At 38.3% G+C, this 13,682-nt stretch overlaps 1 protein-coding gene and 1 long non-coding RNA gene across 3 annotated transcripts in view; one reads left to right on the top strand and one right to left on the bottom strand.

The window, feature by feature from the left end:
* Positions 1–1,002: 1,002 nt before the first annotated feature.
* LOC111586547 (leucine zipper putative tumor suppressor 2 homolog) overlaps positions 1,003–13,682 on the bottom strand; it is a 53,825-nt gene continuing 41,145 nt past the window's right edge. For both annotated transcript variants that reach the window (XM_055004837.1, XM_023296298.3), the window contains 4 exons: positions 12,669–13,259; positions 12,025–12,147; positions 10,120–10,266; positions 1,003–6,797 (listed from right to left, as the gene is read on the bottom strand). In XM_055004837.1, coding sequence (XP_054860812.1) covers positions 6,090–6,797; positions 10,120–10,266; positions 12,025–12,147; positions 12,669–13,259 — 1,569 coding nt within the window. In that variant the 3' untranslated portion in view covers positions 1,003–6,089. The remainder of the gene's footprint in view (positions 6,798–10,119; positions 10,267–12,024; positions 12,148–12,668; positions 13,260–13,682) is intronic.
* LOC129347461 (uncharacterized) lies at positions 6,793–11,674 on the top strand. The gene is made up of 2 exons (XR_008599575.1): positions 6,793–7,782; positions 8,465–11,674. It is a non-coding gene; the product is annotated as an uncharacterized LOC129347461 (long non-coding RNA).

Here is a 13,682-nt window from a genome sequence, read left to right as displayed (position 1 = left end):
TTTAAATCACTTTTTTTTTGACCTGAAGAGGGCAGACATGAGCCATTCAGTGATATTCTCTGATGTGAACAGCAGGTAATGAAAAGTACTTTGAATGTGACAGTAAACCACAGAATAAGTACTGGAGAATGAGTAGTAAAGCCAGGTTGCCATTGGTGAGAATTACAAGCCAGATAAAACAGTTTATCATGTTTATCTGACAACAACAACAACAAAAAAAACAACTAAGTGGGATTTCCATCTTAAATCGTGTTTTCTTCTCCTCTACCATTTCTAATTTGCTTCAAAGTTTTTTCTCATAAGCTCTGAATATTTTCAGTGGCATATCAAATACTTTCTGAGATAAAAATTTCCAAAAATTGTTCGACTAATTTTTGACACATTTTTGGGGCTATTTTTGAACCACAACCTTTCAGGAACTAAGATAAAAACCTGTAATATTTGATTGTTATGAGTTTATTATATTTGCAGAATCATTTTGAAACACCAGAATTCTTCTTGGGTCAGATTATCCAGCAATATTTTAGTTTTTCTAGAGTAAATCATCATACCTGCACAGTTATGAAAGTTAAAGAAAAATAACTTCATTTCATTTTTGTGACAAAATCGTCAGATTAACAAATATTTTTTATGTTTTTTGATGTATTGTGACATGCAGCTACATGTGCTGCAGAAAACATCACGTTCTTTTGTATTATCAATTTTGCATAGTACTGGATATATTATGCTAAAACTCTACAACTATCTTTATAAATATTCATAGTTCATGACAAACAAAAATAAGGCAAATTAGAGATGGTCAAGCAGAAATTGTTGTAAAAATTTGGTGATTTAAGACGGAATTTGTATCATTCTGAAACATTTGTGCAAAAACTGCAAAATCAGACAATACTAAGTGAGAATGTAGATTATTTGGTGCAACAATACACTTAAAGGAGAGAAAACATCTGTAAGACTTGCTGAAAACTGCAAAGAAAATCATAAAACAAACCGACACGCCTGTTAAGTTTTGTCTTTTTTAATTAAAACCATAGTGGGTTTTGTTCAAGAAATGTACAGCATGAAAATATACATTTAATGTCTTCATACAAATATCGTGGATTATAAAATTATACTGAGGAACCGGAACAAACATCCACACCAACGGTAATATACAGGCGTCGTGTCCGCAGGAGCAAAATAGAACGTGTGCGACATTGCTTTGGTCTATTCACAGTGGCTATGTTTGTGTTTGTGGAGGATTTAACACGTGTTGGATGGGGGTTATTTACACAGGACAGTACTTCAATCAGCAGTCATAAGAGGAACAAAAAGTGTCTCGTCGTGTTGTACAGGGAAGTAAATATACACAAAACGGGTTCTATCCTTTAAAGGTCAGAGTAGTTTTACACCAAAAACATCATTCAGTACACGAATCTTAAAGCGTCGCCCACACAGCAATCAACCAGCTAGTGTTTTCTCTGATTAGGAGATAAAAAAAACAGCCGTGGGTGTGCTTTAGTGCTGAGAAACACGTCTTAGCTGTATTTACTTTGCCAGAAACTCAACTGAAACCCCAGTTGGTGCAGGAGATGTGAGGATCCACTGTGTACCGTGAGACTAAATACATTGTAGATTTGGATATAGTGTCGCTGCTGTAACTTTAACCCTCGTGTTGTCCTGAGGGTCAAATTGACCCGTTTTAAAGTTTGAAAATGTGGAAAAAAAATATTTTCACAATGACATTTCTGATGTCCACATTTTCTACATTTTTGGGAAATCTTTGAATATTTTTTGGTGGAAAAAAAGAAATGTTAAATGTTTCTTAAGAATATTCACATAAAAATCAACCAAAATCCAGCGCTGGATTTTGGTTGATTTTTATGTGAATGTTCTTAAGAAAATATTAGAAGTTTTACTGATATATATGGAATAACTTTAGATATTTTTAGGATTTTTTTGGAATATTTTTACTAATTTTTGGAAAATATTTACAACAATGTTCTTGCCAAATTTGGGGGATTTTTTACAATAAAACTTTCAAGGGAAACTTAAGGAATTATTGGAATTTTCTTCCTGAAGGTTTTGCAAATTTTCAGAAATTTGGGGAATTTTTTTGATGACTTTTTGGATTTTTTTTCCAGACAAAGAAACAATATTTTTGGTGCCCATGAATGAGGACAACAGGAGGGTTAAATATGCCTCAGAAATTTGTAGTTTTCCTCATGTAGACAGTGTTGCACATCCATGGAAGGTTAACATGATAAAGTACCTTCATTTTTTAGGTAGTAAATATGCTGGAGTAGCCAGAAACTGCCTCAAAGGTCACAACAAGAAGATTTCTGTGGACTAGTGTACATTGCCTCTGGTCCAGCCTATTTTATAGAAACATTGATGTGACATTTATCGCTTATTACTCATTTTGAAAACTCCAACCGCATCCAGCTGCAGCTCTTCCTGGTTATACGGTCCCTGTTCGGACTTTGGCTGCTGCCGTGGTTCAGTTTGTGGACACGTCCAGCTGTTCCCACTTGAACCTGCTGTCCTTCTGTGACAGATGTGTTTATTTAGGAGTCGTGCAGCATTCAGACACACTACTGCTGCACTACAGCCACTCAACACAAACAGCACAATGACATGTGTGTCATTCCAGAGCTGAAGCCATACAGCTGCTCAACCAGCTCCTCCAGTTTTCTGTCTTTATGCAACGTGCAGACTTGTGCCTGACAGACGCAGCTGAGGGAGAACTAACATGCTACTGTGTCATAGTGCAGCTTTGACAGTTGTGACTTTGTATGACATTGAAACCATAAGAGCTGCACTATGACACATGCAGCCGATAGACTCTATAAAAAGTCTGTCAGGCACCAAGACAGAAAACTGGAGGAGCTGGTTCAGCAGCTTTCACTGAGACAGACGTAGCCGAGCCTACATTTATGATTACAGCTGTAACAGATGTGTTTTTAATGCCTTTAACACTGACGGCATGCAGCAGTAGCGTGCTGCTTTCACTGTCTGCTCTCAACTCCTAAATAAACAGATAAGCACATCTGTCACAGAAGGACAGCAGGTTCAAACAGCAACAGCTGGACACGTCCACAGATTGGACCAAACATACATCCAGGCAGAGCAGCTGCAGCTGGAGACTGTAAAGTGAATAATGAGTGATAAATGCATCAAGTTTCACATCATCTCCCACTTCTGTAGCATCTGCAGAGTGTTTCTACAAACTGTTTGCATGGATCAGAGGAATGTAAAGTAGAATGCAAAAATAAACCCCCAAAAAACCATGCTAACTCGTCTTTATAGAGAAAAATAAATAAATCTGTTTTCCTGTTGGCCTTTTTCACAGACGACATTTCAAGCAGGAAAAGCACAGTCGTGAATAATTAAGTTAATGAGGGCTAATTTCCTCTTAGCTGATCTGATAGAACAGACTCAGCAGTTTCACTGCCACACTGACGGCTGTAGTGCAGAAAGAATGAGATCCTGTACTGCAGCATTCTCACTAAATGTAGTGCATTTCTCCTGCCTCTATGAAAGGTGCGTAAAAATACATTTAACAATGTTACACAACAATATATTGAGCCATTCAGTTGTTATTATTCACAGCTGTGCTTTTCAAAATAAAATGTCTGACGTACAGATTATTTAATCTTAACCCTCGTGTCGTCCTGCGGGTCAAATTGGCCCGTTTTAAAGTTTGAATATGTGGAAAAAAATCTATTTTCACAGTGAAACTTCTGATGTCCACATTTTCAGCATTTTTGAGAAATCTTTGAACATTTTTTGGTGGGAAAAAAGAAATGTTAAAAATGTTTCTTATCAACATTCACATAAAAATCAACCAAAATCCAGCGAATTTTGCTGGATTTTGGTTGATTATTTTTGTGAATGTTCTTAAAGAAAATATTAGAAGTTTTACTGATATATATGTAATCTCTTTAGGATTTTTTTGGAATATTTTTACTAATTTTTGAAAATATTTACAAAAATTTTCTTGCCACATTTGGGGGATTTTTTTAAAATTAAACGTTTCAGGAATTGTTGGAATTTTCTTCCTGAAGGTTTTGCAAATTTTCAGAAATTTGGGGAATTTTTTTGTAGAATTTTTGGATGTTTTTTGTGCCCATAATTGAGGACAACAGGAGGGTTAATTACCAGGATATTAATTCAATCCAACGTTCTGACGTCAGATAATACTTTGACACTTGTTTTAAAAGTGCTGCAGAAATGTTTGTGTGCGAGAGAAAAGCTGATAAGTGCACTGAATGTAAGGAGTTATTAGTGTTTAATCCCTGTGCATTAGACTGCGATTTAAAGGTGGAGAAAGACTGATGATTTAGCATATTTAGCTAGTTAGCATGTGCCCTGTTTCCCATTTGCAGAGCCAGGACTGTGCACCAACATCAGACTTTTCCTCACAGTACAAAGAGCTAAGACCGAGATATTTGTTAAATTTGGCAAAAATTTGATTAGAATTGAATACTTCACCTTTAAGGAGAATTAAACTTAGTTTTTCTGGAGCTAGACCCCAAGATTGGAGTACAGAAACATCAAATTTGTGCCATATATTGCTGAAAAAATTCAAATTTATCTCCCTACTCTTGTTAATTAAGTCGAGATTTCGTTTACTTGTTGGTCTTGGTGCAGTTTACACACAAAGGCTTCAGCCGCCGCCATCAGCACTTGACTCTGATTCACTCACTCTTCTCATGACACGATGAATGTGTTGAAGCCCACGTTTGCTGTCAGTCGACAACAGTGTGGGCTCCATCCAGATTAACGGGACTAATGAGACCTGAATGCTAACACCGAGTGGGAGTGTAAAACCCAGCAGGGACGGTGGAGTCACAACAGAGGATATGGAAAGGTTGGGAGAAGTTGCTCACAGCCGATGAATCTCCCTACGAACTTCTAAAACTGTGAAAGAGGAGCAGGACTCTGATGTGGAGACATCAGTGGAGGGCTGAGGTGACCTGCTGACGGCTAGCGGAGGTCCACGGCTTCCAAATGAGACTCCTGGACCCGACCGATGAGGCAGAACTAATTTAAGACGTCAACAAACAGACCGACAGAAGAGCTGAGGGCTGAACCACAAAGCCAGTCAGACACAACCGGACTTTCTTTGTAGGTCGGCTCAGCAAAAACTACAGAAACTAAAACCCCAGTCAGAGTCAGCAGGAGTCACTGAGGTGGTTTTCTGCTTTAAACTCTGTGCAACAGGTTGTTTTAACGGAGAACAACTAGGAATATTAAAACGTGCTGCTACTGCATGATGCCAGACAGGAATGCTGATAGAAACTGCTAATCGAGCGTTAACGTATTTATTTTACGGATTCACTGCAGCCGCTGAGTTCTAACTTAAAGCTGCACATTATAACTGTTTAACTTCATATATTTAACCCTTTAAATCCCACAGAAGTGCCGCCGCTCTCATTTTACAAGTATTATAAAATTAAAATTGTTGTAAATATTTATTATAGTTCATATTTTAAATTTTTGTTGTCTAATATTTTGTTCATGTTCAACTCAGGTTCCTAATTTGGTAAAATCTTGAAAAATCCAAGTCAATTTTTGTTTTTTTTTCCACTTTAAACTATTGTTATGTTGTCTAAACACATAGTTTATGCTAGATATTGAAAGCTTAGGTTGTTCTGAAAAAAAGTGTAAAAGCAATCACGCAATCAAGTGATTTCTGGCTCTTTTACAGCCCAAATAAAAAAATCCAGGCGGCCTGTATGACGTTTGGGTGTTAAAGGGTTCAACATGATGTTGTCCTGAAGAGCATTTAGGTCTGACACTGCCCCATAATGCAGGAAATCACTTTAACTTTTGGCCAAGTCAAAGTGAAATTAGTAAACTCTAACCACAGCATCAGTTACCATGGAGATCTAGCTCCACAGCTTCGGTTACCATGGAGATCTAGCTCCACAGCATCAGTTACCATGGAGATCTAGCAGGTAAAGAGAGCCGCCTTCGTGATACTGAAAGCTCAACATACCCGCTAATCCGGCTTCGTAGTCCAGACCTCAGATCTGTGACGTGTAGAAGAAAACATTTAGCCGACAGTAGTGCAAATTTTAAAAAAAAAAGGACAGACGTGAGGATCAGATTTCTGTCGCAGCGATCTCATCAAAGTTGATCTCGTTGCCGCTGCTCTCGTCGTCCTCTCTGCTCTCCAGCTCCAGACTGAGCTCCTGCAGAAGCTGCTCCAGCTCTCGGTTCCTGCGGTACATCTGCACATAGTTCTGCTGCAGCTGCTTCTGGTAGCGGATCACTTTGTCCTTCTCCTCCTGCCAGATCTTCCTCTCCTCCTCGAAGCTTCCCGTCTGCTGCTCGGCCCTCTGACGCTCGAAGGCCAGCTCGGATCTCATCCTGTCCATCTGCACCTTCACGTTCTGCAGGCCCTCGGAGCTGCTCTGCCGCTGGGCCTTCGCCTCGTCGCTCTCGTAGGCCAGCAGATGGTCCTCGGCTTCCTGGAACACCTGACACTGTCTGTTTCCCGGCCCCTGACTGGCCAGAGCATCTCTGAGATGAGCCAGCTCTCCCTCCAGACGTCCCACCTTCTCTCTCAGCAGCTCCGCTTCGCTCTTGCGACGCTGCAGCTCGTTTTCGCAGACCTCCAGCTCCAGGGTTCGTGTTCGGGTCGAGCCGTGGGCCTCCTGGAGCTGCACCTGGGTGTTGGTCAGTTCGCCTCGAGTCTCTCTGAGCTGACCTCGCAGCGACACGATCTCCCCGACGCGCTGAGCCAACTCTCCCTGGACCTCCTTCAGCTGCTGCTTCAGCAACGAGATTTCCCCCGACTTCTGGCACACCTGAGTGGAGACGAGCATTCAGATCATTAACACAAGAAGAAGCCACAGGTATTCCTGAGCTCTGAGATCACACATTTCTTGAGAGTATCTTGTTTTAACCCTCCTGTTGTCCTCATTTACAGGCACCAAAAAATATTGTTTCCTTGTCTGAAAAAAATCCCAAAATTCAGCAAGAAATTCCCCAAATTTCTGAAAATTTTCAAAACCTTCAGGAAGAAAATTCCAATACTTCCTTAAAAGTTTCCCTTAAAAGTTTTATTTCAAAAATAAAAACAAATTTGGCAAGAAAATTCAAAAAATGAGTAAAAATCTTCCCCCAAAAATGAAAAAATATCCAAAGTGATTACATGTATATCAGTAAAACTTCTGTTTTCTTCAAGAACATTCAGAAAAAAATCAAAACTGTGATTTTTTCTGAATGTTGTGAAAGAAACATTTTTTTTAACGCTTCTTTTTTTCCACCAAAAACATTTCTGAAAAATGTTGAAAATGTGCAAGTTTTCACTCTTGAAAATCTAATTTTTTTCCACATTTTCAAACTTCAAAACGGGTCACTTTGACTTGCAGGACGACACGAGGGTTAAATGTGCAGGAAAAACTGCGTTATCTTTAAAAACTGAGCAAGTATTTCATTCTAACCCAAAGGTGACACATTCATCACCACTGTGTATCAGTACTTGAACATTTGCTGCTAGAAAGTCTTTTTTTTTTTCCATCAGCAACAACCGCAAATTTGGTCCAAATGTCAGACTTTCTCTGTAATAACCTGCTTTAATCTTCTTTTCAGCTTTATTTGTTGACTCTTTCTGCTTGGGGTAAATGCATTTTTGTGTCCATTTGGGATTTCAAACTGGACCAGAGAGCAAACATGACATTCTGTGTGGGTGGAGGATCATCGCTGGTGGTAACCAGTCAGTCTGCAGCTACAAACCAGAGCCCAAACAGCAGCTTTAACCAGTTTCCAGGACTGTAGGAGGAACATCAGGTCAGCAGCACCAGGAGCGTGTTTGTTGTTTTCTTCAACGATTCACGGGGTTGTACACCAGACTTTTTTTCCCTTGTTTTTGTTGTTTGTCTTTTTTTTGTCACTTTGTAACTTTTTTGTCAAATTTTTTCTCTTTTTGTTTTGTTTCATGTCGTTTGTCTAATTTTTGTAATATTTTGTCTAATTTTTGTTGTTTTGTTTCTCGTTTTTGTCTCATTTTTTCATTTTATGTTTTGCTTTATTCGTTCTTTTGTGCATCGTTTGTGTTGTTTTGTGTTTCCTGTTGTCTCGCTTGTTGTTGTCTACTTTTCTGTTGTTTTGTTTCTCGCTTTTGTCATTTGTCTCATTTTTGTCGTTTGTCCATTTTTTTGTCGCTTTGTAACTTTTTTGTCTTTTTGTTTTGTTTCACGTCGTCTAATTTGTTGCTTTGTGTCTCATTTTTGTAATATTTTGTCTTATTTTTGCTGTTTTTTTGTCCTTTTTTTCTCATTTTTGTCGTTTTGAGTTTCCTTTTGTCTCGCCTGTGTCAAATTTTTTGTCTCTTTTTGTTTTGTGTTGTCTGTTTCATTTTTTGTCATCTTGTATCTCATTTTGGAATATTTTGTCTTATTTTAGTTGTTTTAAATTATTTTTTGTCTGACTTTTGTCATTTTCTCATTTTTGTCGTGCTTCCCTTTGTCAGGCATTTTCGCTGCACTGAGACACTGGAACATCCACATACCACCACGTCACAGTTCAGGCTGTTTGCACCGAATGTTCAGACATTTCAGGTCTTAACAGTCCAACCCTTGGAGATGAATTCTAGGTGTACAACCACGTGAATGTTGAAGAAAACAACTCCTGGTAGCTGCACACCCACTTCCAGCTATTAGCGACGATCCTCCACGTGACAGTCGGATCATCAAGCTGCTGACTCACACAGAATGTGATGTTTGAAATCCATAAAGAAATCGCAAATGTGCACATAGTGGTGGCCACAAAAACATCTGGAATAATCTGGACAGTTTTAGAACCTTCTGATCACACCACGTTATTTATCTGTGTTTTATGCTTGTAAAGACATATAAGCTGTGTGTTCTGATAGTCTGCATGATGTAATAACAAATAATTTTACTACAAACGACGGCTCTAAAACCGTAATCTACACTTTGTAAGAGAATATGTATGTAGAGAAAAAAATAAGAAGTAAACTGCTCTTGTTAACTCGGATTGTTTTAATTAACCCACCTGTTGTCCTCGTTTATGGGCACCAGAAAATATTTTTTCTTGCCTAAAAAAAATCCAAAATTTCAGCAAAAAAATTCCCCAAATTTCTGTAAATTTACAAAAACCTTCAGGAAGAAAATTCCAATAATTCCTTAAAAGTTTCCCTTAAAAGTTTTATTTTAAAAAAAAATCCCCCACACTTCACAAGAAAATTCTTGTAAATATTTTCAAAAAATGAGTAAAAATCTTCCAAAAAAAAAAATCTTAAAAATATCTTAAGTGATTCCATATATATCAGTAAAACTTCTAATATTTTCTTTAAGAACATTCACATAAAAATCAATAGATTTTTATGTGAATGTTCTTAAGAAACATTTTTAACATTTCTTTTTTTCCACCAAAAAATATTCAAAGATTTCCCAAAAATGTTGAAAATGTGGACATCAGAAGTTTCACTGTGAAAATATTTTTTTTCTTTAAATTTGCAAAACATTCCGGAAGAAACTCCAATAATTCCTTAAAAGTTTCCCTTAACAGTTTTTGAAAAAAAAAAAAAAAAATCAATAAATAAAATCCTGCAAATCTGGCAAGAAAATTCTTGTAAATATTTTCAAAAAATGAGTAAAAATCTTCCAAAAAAAATCCTACAAATATCTAAAGTACTAAAACTTCCAATATTTTCTTTAAGAACATTCACATAAATAATGATTTTTTTTGTGGATGTTCTTAAAGAAACATTTTTAACATTTCTTTTTTTCCACCAAAAAATGTTCAAAGATTTCCTAAAAATGTTGAAAATGTGAACATCAGAAGTTTCACAGTGAAAATATATATTTTTTTTCCACATTTTCAAACTTTAAAACAGGTCACAGTTTGACCCCCAGGACAACAGGAGGGTTCAGTAATTAAACGCATCCATAAACACATTATGAACAAGTTTCCATGGTTGGACTGATGCTCTGAAATCAAAGTTCTGCTATAATTTACACGAGTCTGAACAAGACTGCCTTTAGAGGAGGATGTGAAACTGTAAAATCAATACAGATAGCACAGCGATAAACTTTACAGCCCAGACGTTTTCTTTTTATGGCGCTCGTTACTCGGCGTCCCTGAAAGAAGACGCCCGCTCACCTCCCACTTGGTCTCCTCCAGCCGAGGCCCCAGCTGGATCTTCTCGTGTTCGTAGGAGGTGCAGCGTTCCTCCAGCTGCTCCCTCTCCTTCAGAAGCTGAGCAAAGTCCTCCTGCAGCTTCTTCTTCTCCTGCTGGAGCTGGAAAACCTGCAGCCACGACGACACCACAAGTAGCAGTAAAAATAGAAACTCACAGGATAAGAGTCAACAAAAACCAGCACAGTGGAATGTGAAAGTGATCGTTAAAAAATCCTCTCCTTCTTTCCACAAAAGGTTTCGCATATGGACATGTAGATTTCATTTAAATAGCTAAGCAGGACGCTACACACTTTCAATTCTCAATTTGGAAAACAATAAATCACCCAAAAAACCTGTTTAATGCTCTTAAGTTAAATGTTACCTGTGCAGAAAACTTTTATGATGAAATTAAAGCATTTGAACATCTAAATAATATAATTCAGGAGGACGCCGACCAACTTTTGTCGTTTTGTGTCTCGTTTTTTGTCATTTTGTGTCTCATTTTTGTAATATTTTGTCTTATTTTTGTTGTTTTTTTGTCCTTTTTTTCCTAACTTGTTGTTTTGTTTCTCATTTTTGTCATTTTGTGGTTCCTTTTTGTCTTGCTTATGTTGTTTACTTTTCTGCTGTTTTGTTTCTTGCTTTTGTCATTTTTGGTGTTGTTTTTGTAGTTTCTCCATTTTTTTTGTCACTAACTTTTTTGTCTAATTTTTTGTCTCTTTTGTTTCATGTCATTTGTCTAATTTTTGGCACTTTGTGTTTCATTTTGGTCATATTTTGTCTTATTTTTGTTGTTTTTTCTGTCTGATTTTGGTCGTGTTTCTCATTTTTGTCGTTTTGTGTTTCCTTGTTGTCTTACTTGTGTTCTTTGTCTTATTTTTGTCATTTTGTTTTGCTTTATTTGTTGTTTTGTGTATCGTGTGTTGTTTTGTATTTTTTTGTCTCTCCTGTGGTGTTTGTTTACTTTTTTGTTTTGCTTCTCGTTTTTGTCATTTGTCACATTTTTTTTTATCATTTTGTGTCTCATTTTTGTAATATTTTGTCTTGTTTTTGTTGTCTTTTGTCTTTTTTGTCTGACTTTTGTCATTTTGTTCATAAAGTCAAAAACTGTAAGTAAATGTTTTGCGCCTTTCTAGAAACTCTGCGATCTCTAAATTAAAATGTGTAAATGAAATTTCACTTATTTTTCTTAATAAATTTCAGGTTGTTCATGATGTTTTGTAAAAAGATAATTCCTTAAATGTGAATATTTCAGAATGTACTTTTTTTGCACTAAAACAAAGGAACCATTAGGAGTTGTGGTTGTTTATTATGCTGTGATTTTTCTGGTCCGGTCCACTTGAGATCAAATTGGGCTGAATGTGGAACCTGAACTAAAATGAGTTTGACAAGCAGGAATTCAGCTTTCATAACTAACTGTGTAGCTAAATAGTGGCAGATTGGGTGTTTTTTCAAGTCATGTGTATTTGAAAGTAGCACAAGTGTAATTTGATAAAGAACCCATAAGCAGAAGCAAAAATAAAATTTTGAAATGTGACTTTTGGAGCTAATTCTTAAAGCCCAGCTTGATTTATTTTACATCAGAAAGTGACTTTTATGGTTTTGCCACGTGCTCTTGATTCCAAAAAGTGAATTTTTGACCACTGAGTCCAATAATTGTTATTCTGGAGCTTTAAATCGTATCATATATTCTATATTCGATGAAGTTTGCCCACTTTTTATGAAATTCCTGATGCCCAAATTTCCATTTTTCTGATCACACAACTTTTCGTCAGCTGCTAATGGAGCTAGTGATGTGACAGTTTTAGCGATAACTGATGCTTCATTTGCAGAGCTGAATTTCAGTGTAAATGTAAAAAAACGCAGCTTGTTGTCGGCGTTTCTAACCTGCAGCTGAAGCACCTGCTGAGCTCGCTGGGCCTTCTGAGAGGCGACCTGCATCCTGGTGGCACAGCTCTGCCTCAACTCCTCCAGCTCCAGCTCGAAGCGCTTCTGCTTCTCCTCATAAACCTGCAGGACAAAACAAGCAGCAGGAGGCAAAGAGGTCAGAGTGAAAAACCTCTTTAACCCTCCTGTTGTCCTCATTTAAAGGCACCAAAAAAAATCCAAAAATTCAGCAAAAAAAAAATCCCCAAATTTCTGAAAATTTGCAAAACCTTCAGAAAATTCCTGTAAATATTTTCAAAAAATGAGCAAAAATCTTCCAAAAAAATACTAAAAATCCTAAAAATATATAAAGTGATTCCATATATATCAGTGAAACTTCTAATATTTTCTTTAAGAACATTCACATAAAAATCTACCAAAATCCAGTGAATTTCACTGGATTTTGGTTGATTTTTATGTGAATGTTCTTAAGAAACATTTTTAACATTTCTTTTTTTCCACCAAAAATGTTGAAAATGTGGACATCAGAAGTTTCACTGTGAAAATCTATATTTTTTTCCACATTTTCAAACTTTAAAACGGGTCAGTTTTGACCCACAGGACGACACGAGGGCTAAAACACTAGAAGAGGAGCTTCCACCCACCTGACAGATCGCAGCTTCGTTCTCGTCCAGGTTGTCTCTGAGCTGCTGCAGCTCCAGGTCTCTCTCCCTCAGCTTGTCCTCCAGGTCCCTCACCACTCCTTCGTATCCGTCCACCGGTCCAGGAGAGCGACCGCTGGAGCCGCTGTCCGACAGAGGCTGCCCTCGGCCGCTCAGCGACCCGGAGCCGGTGCTCTTGCTGGAGGACGAGCGGCCGCTGTCGGAGTTGGAGTGTCCGTGGGCGGCGCTGACCGGCGGAGCGCTCTTCACGGGCTCCAGGTGTCCGGCCGAAGCCTCTCCGGACGCCAGGCCGTAGGGGGCGCCGTTGTAAGGCGTCAGGCTGGAGAGGGAGTTGCGACCCGAGTCGGACAGCGAGCAGGACTGACTACCGACGTTCCGGCCGCCGCTGTAGGAGCTGCGCTTCTCGGCGCAGGAGGGCGACGCCTCTCTGTGGGCGGGGCTCAGCAGGTTCAGGTTGTTTTGGCTTTCCGGTACGTTGGCACAGTGGCGAGGAGACAGGTATTGCATGGAGGTTCGACTCTTGGGAATGACGGGTTTGAAGGCAGTGGGCCGCAGCACTGTTTTCTCCATGTTCTAGTCGAGGAATAAAACACAGGATGAACGTAGAGGCAGGCTAGGAGTGACAACAAGTAAATACTAGAGTTATTATAATCATTACTGTACACAGCTGATTCCGAATAATTTATAGGCTGCGATACGAAGCATTTGTTGAGCATTAGAGGTTTGAACCCCGACTTTTAAGAAGTCAGAAAAGAAATGGTCTTTCATCTACAACTTGGGATGAACATGATGTGATCTTATTGAAATTAGGGGTCGACTGATGTCAGTCTGGCTTGTTTTGTTTATTACTCTGCCAAGGAATGCAGTGGAGTTATGTGACGATCGGTGTACGTTTGTCTGTCTGTCTGTCTGTGTGAAACATTATTCAACAACAGAATAACGGATTTGGATGAAATTTTCAGGGAAGCTCAGAAATGACACAAGGACCAAGTGATT

This window comes from Amphiprion ocellaris, chromosome 18 (assembly GCF_022539595.1).
Source record: "Amphiprion ocellaris isolate individual 3 ecotype Okinawa chromosome 18, ASM2253959v1, whole genome shotgun sequence".
Lineage (NCBI taxonomy): Eukaryota > Metazoa > Chordata > Actinopteri > Pomacentridae > Amphiprion > Amphiprion ocellaris.
Note: the sequence above shows the minus strand (reverse complement) of the source record. Positions and strands in the feature narration are given on the sequence as shown.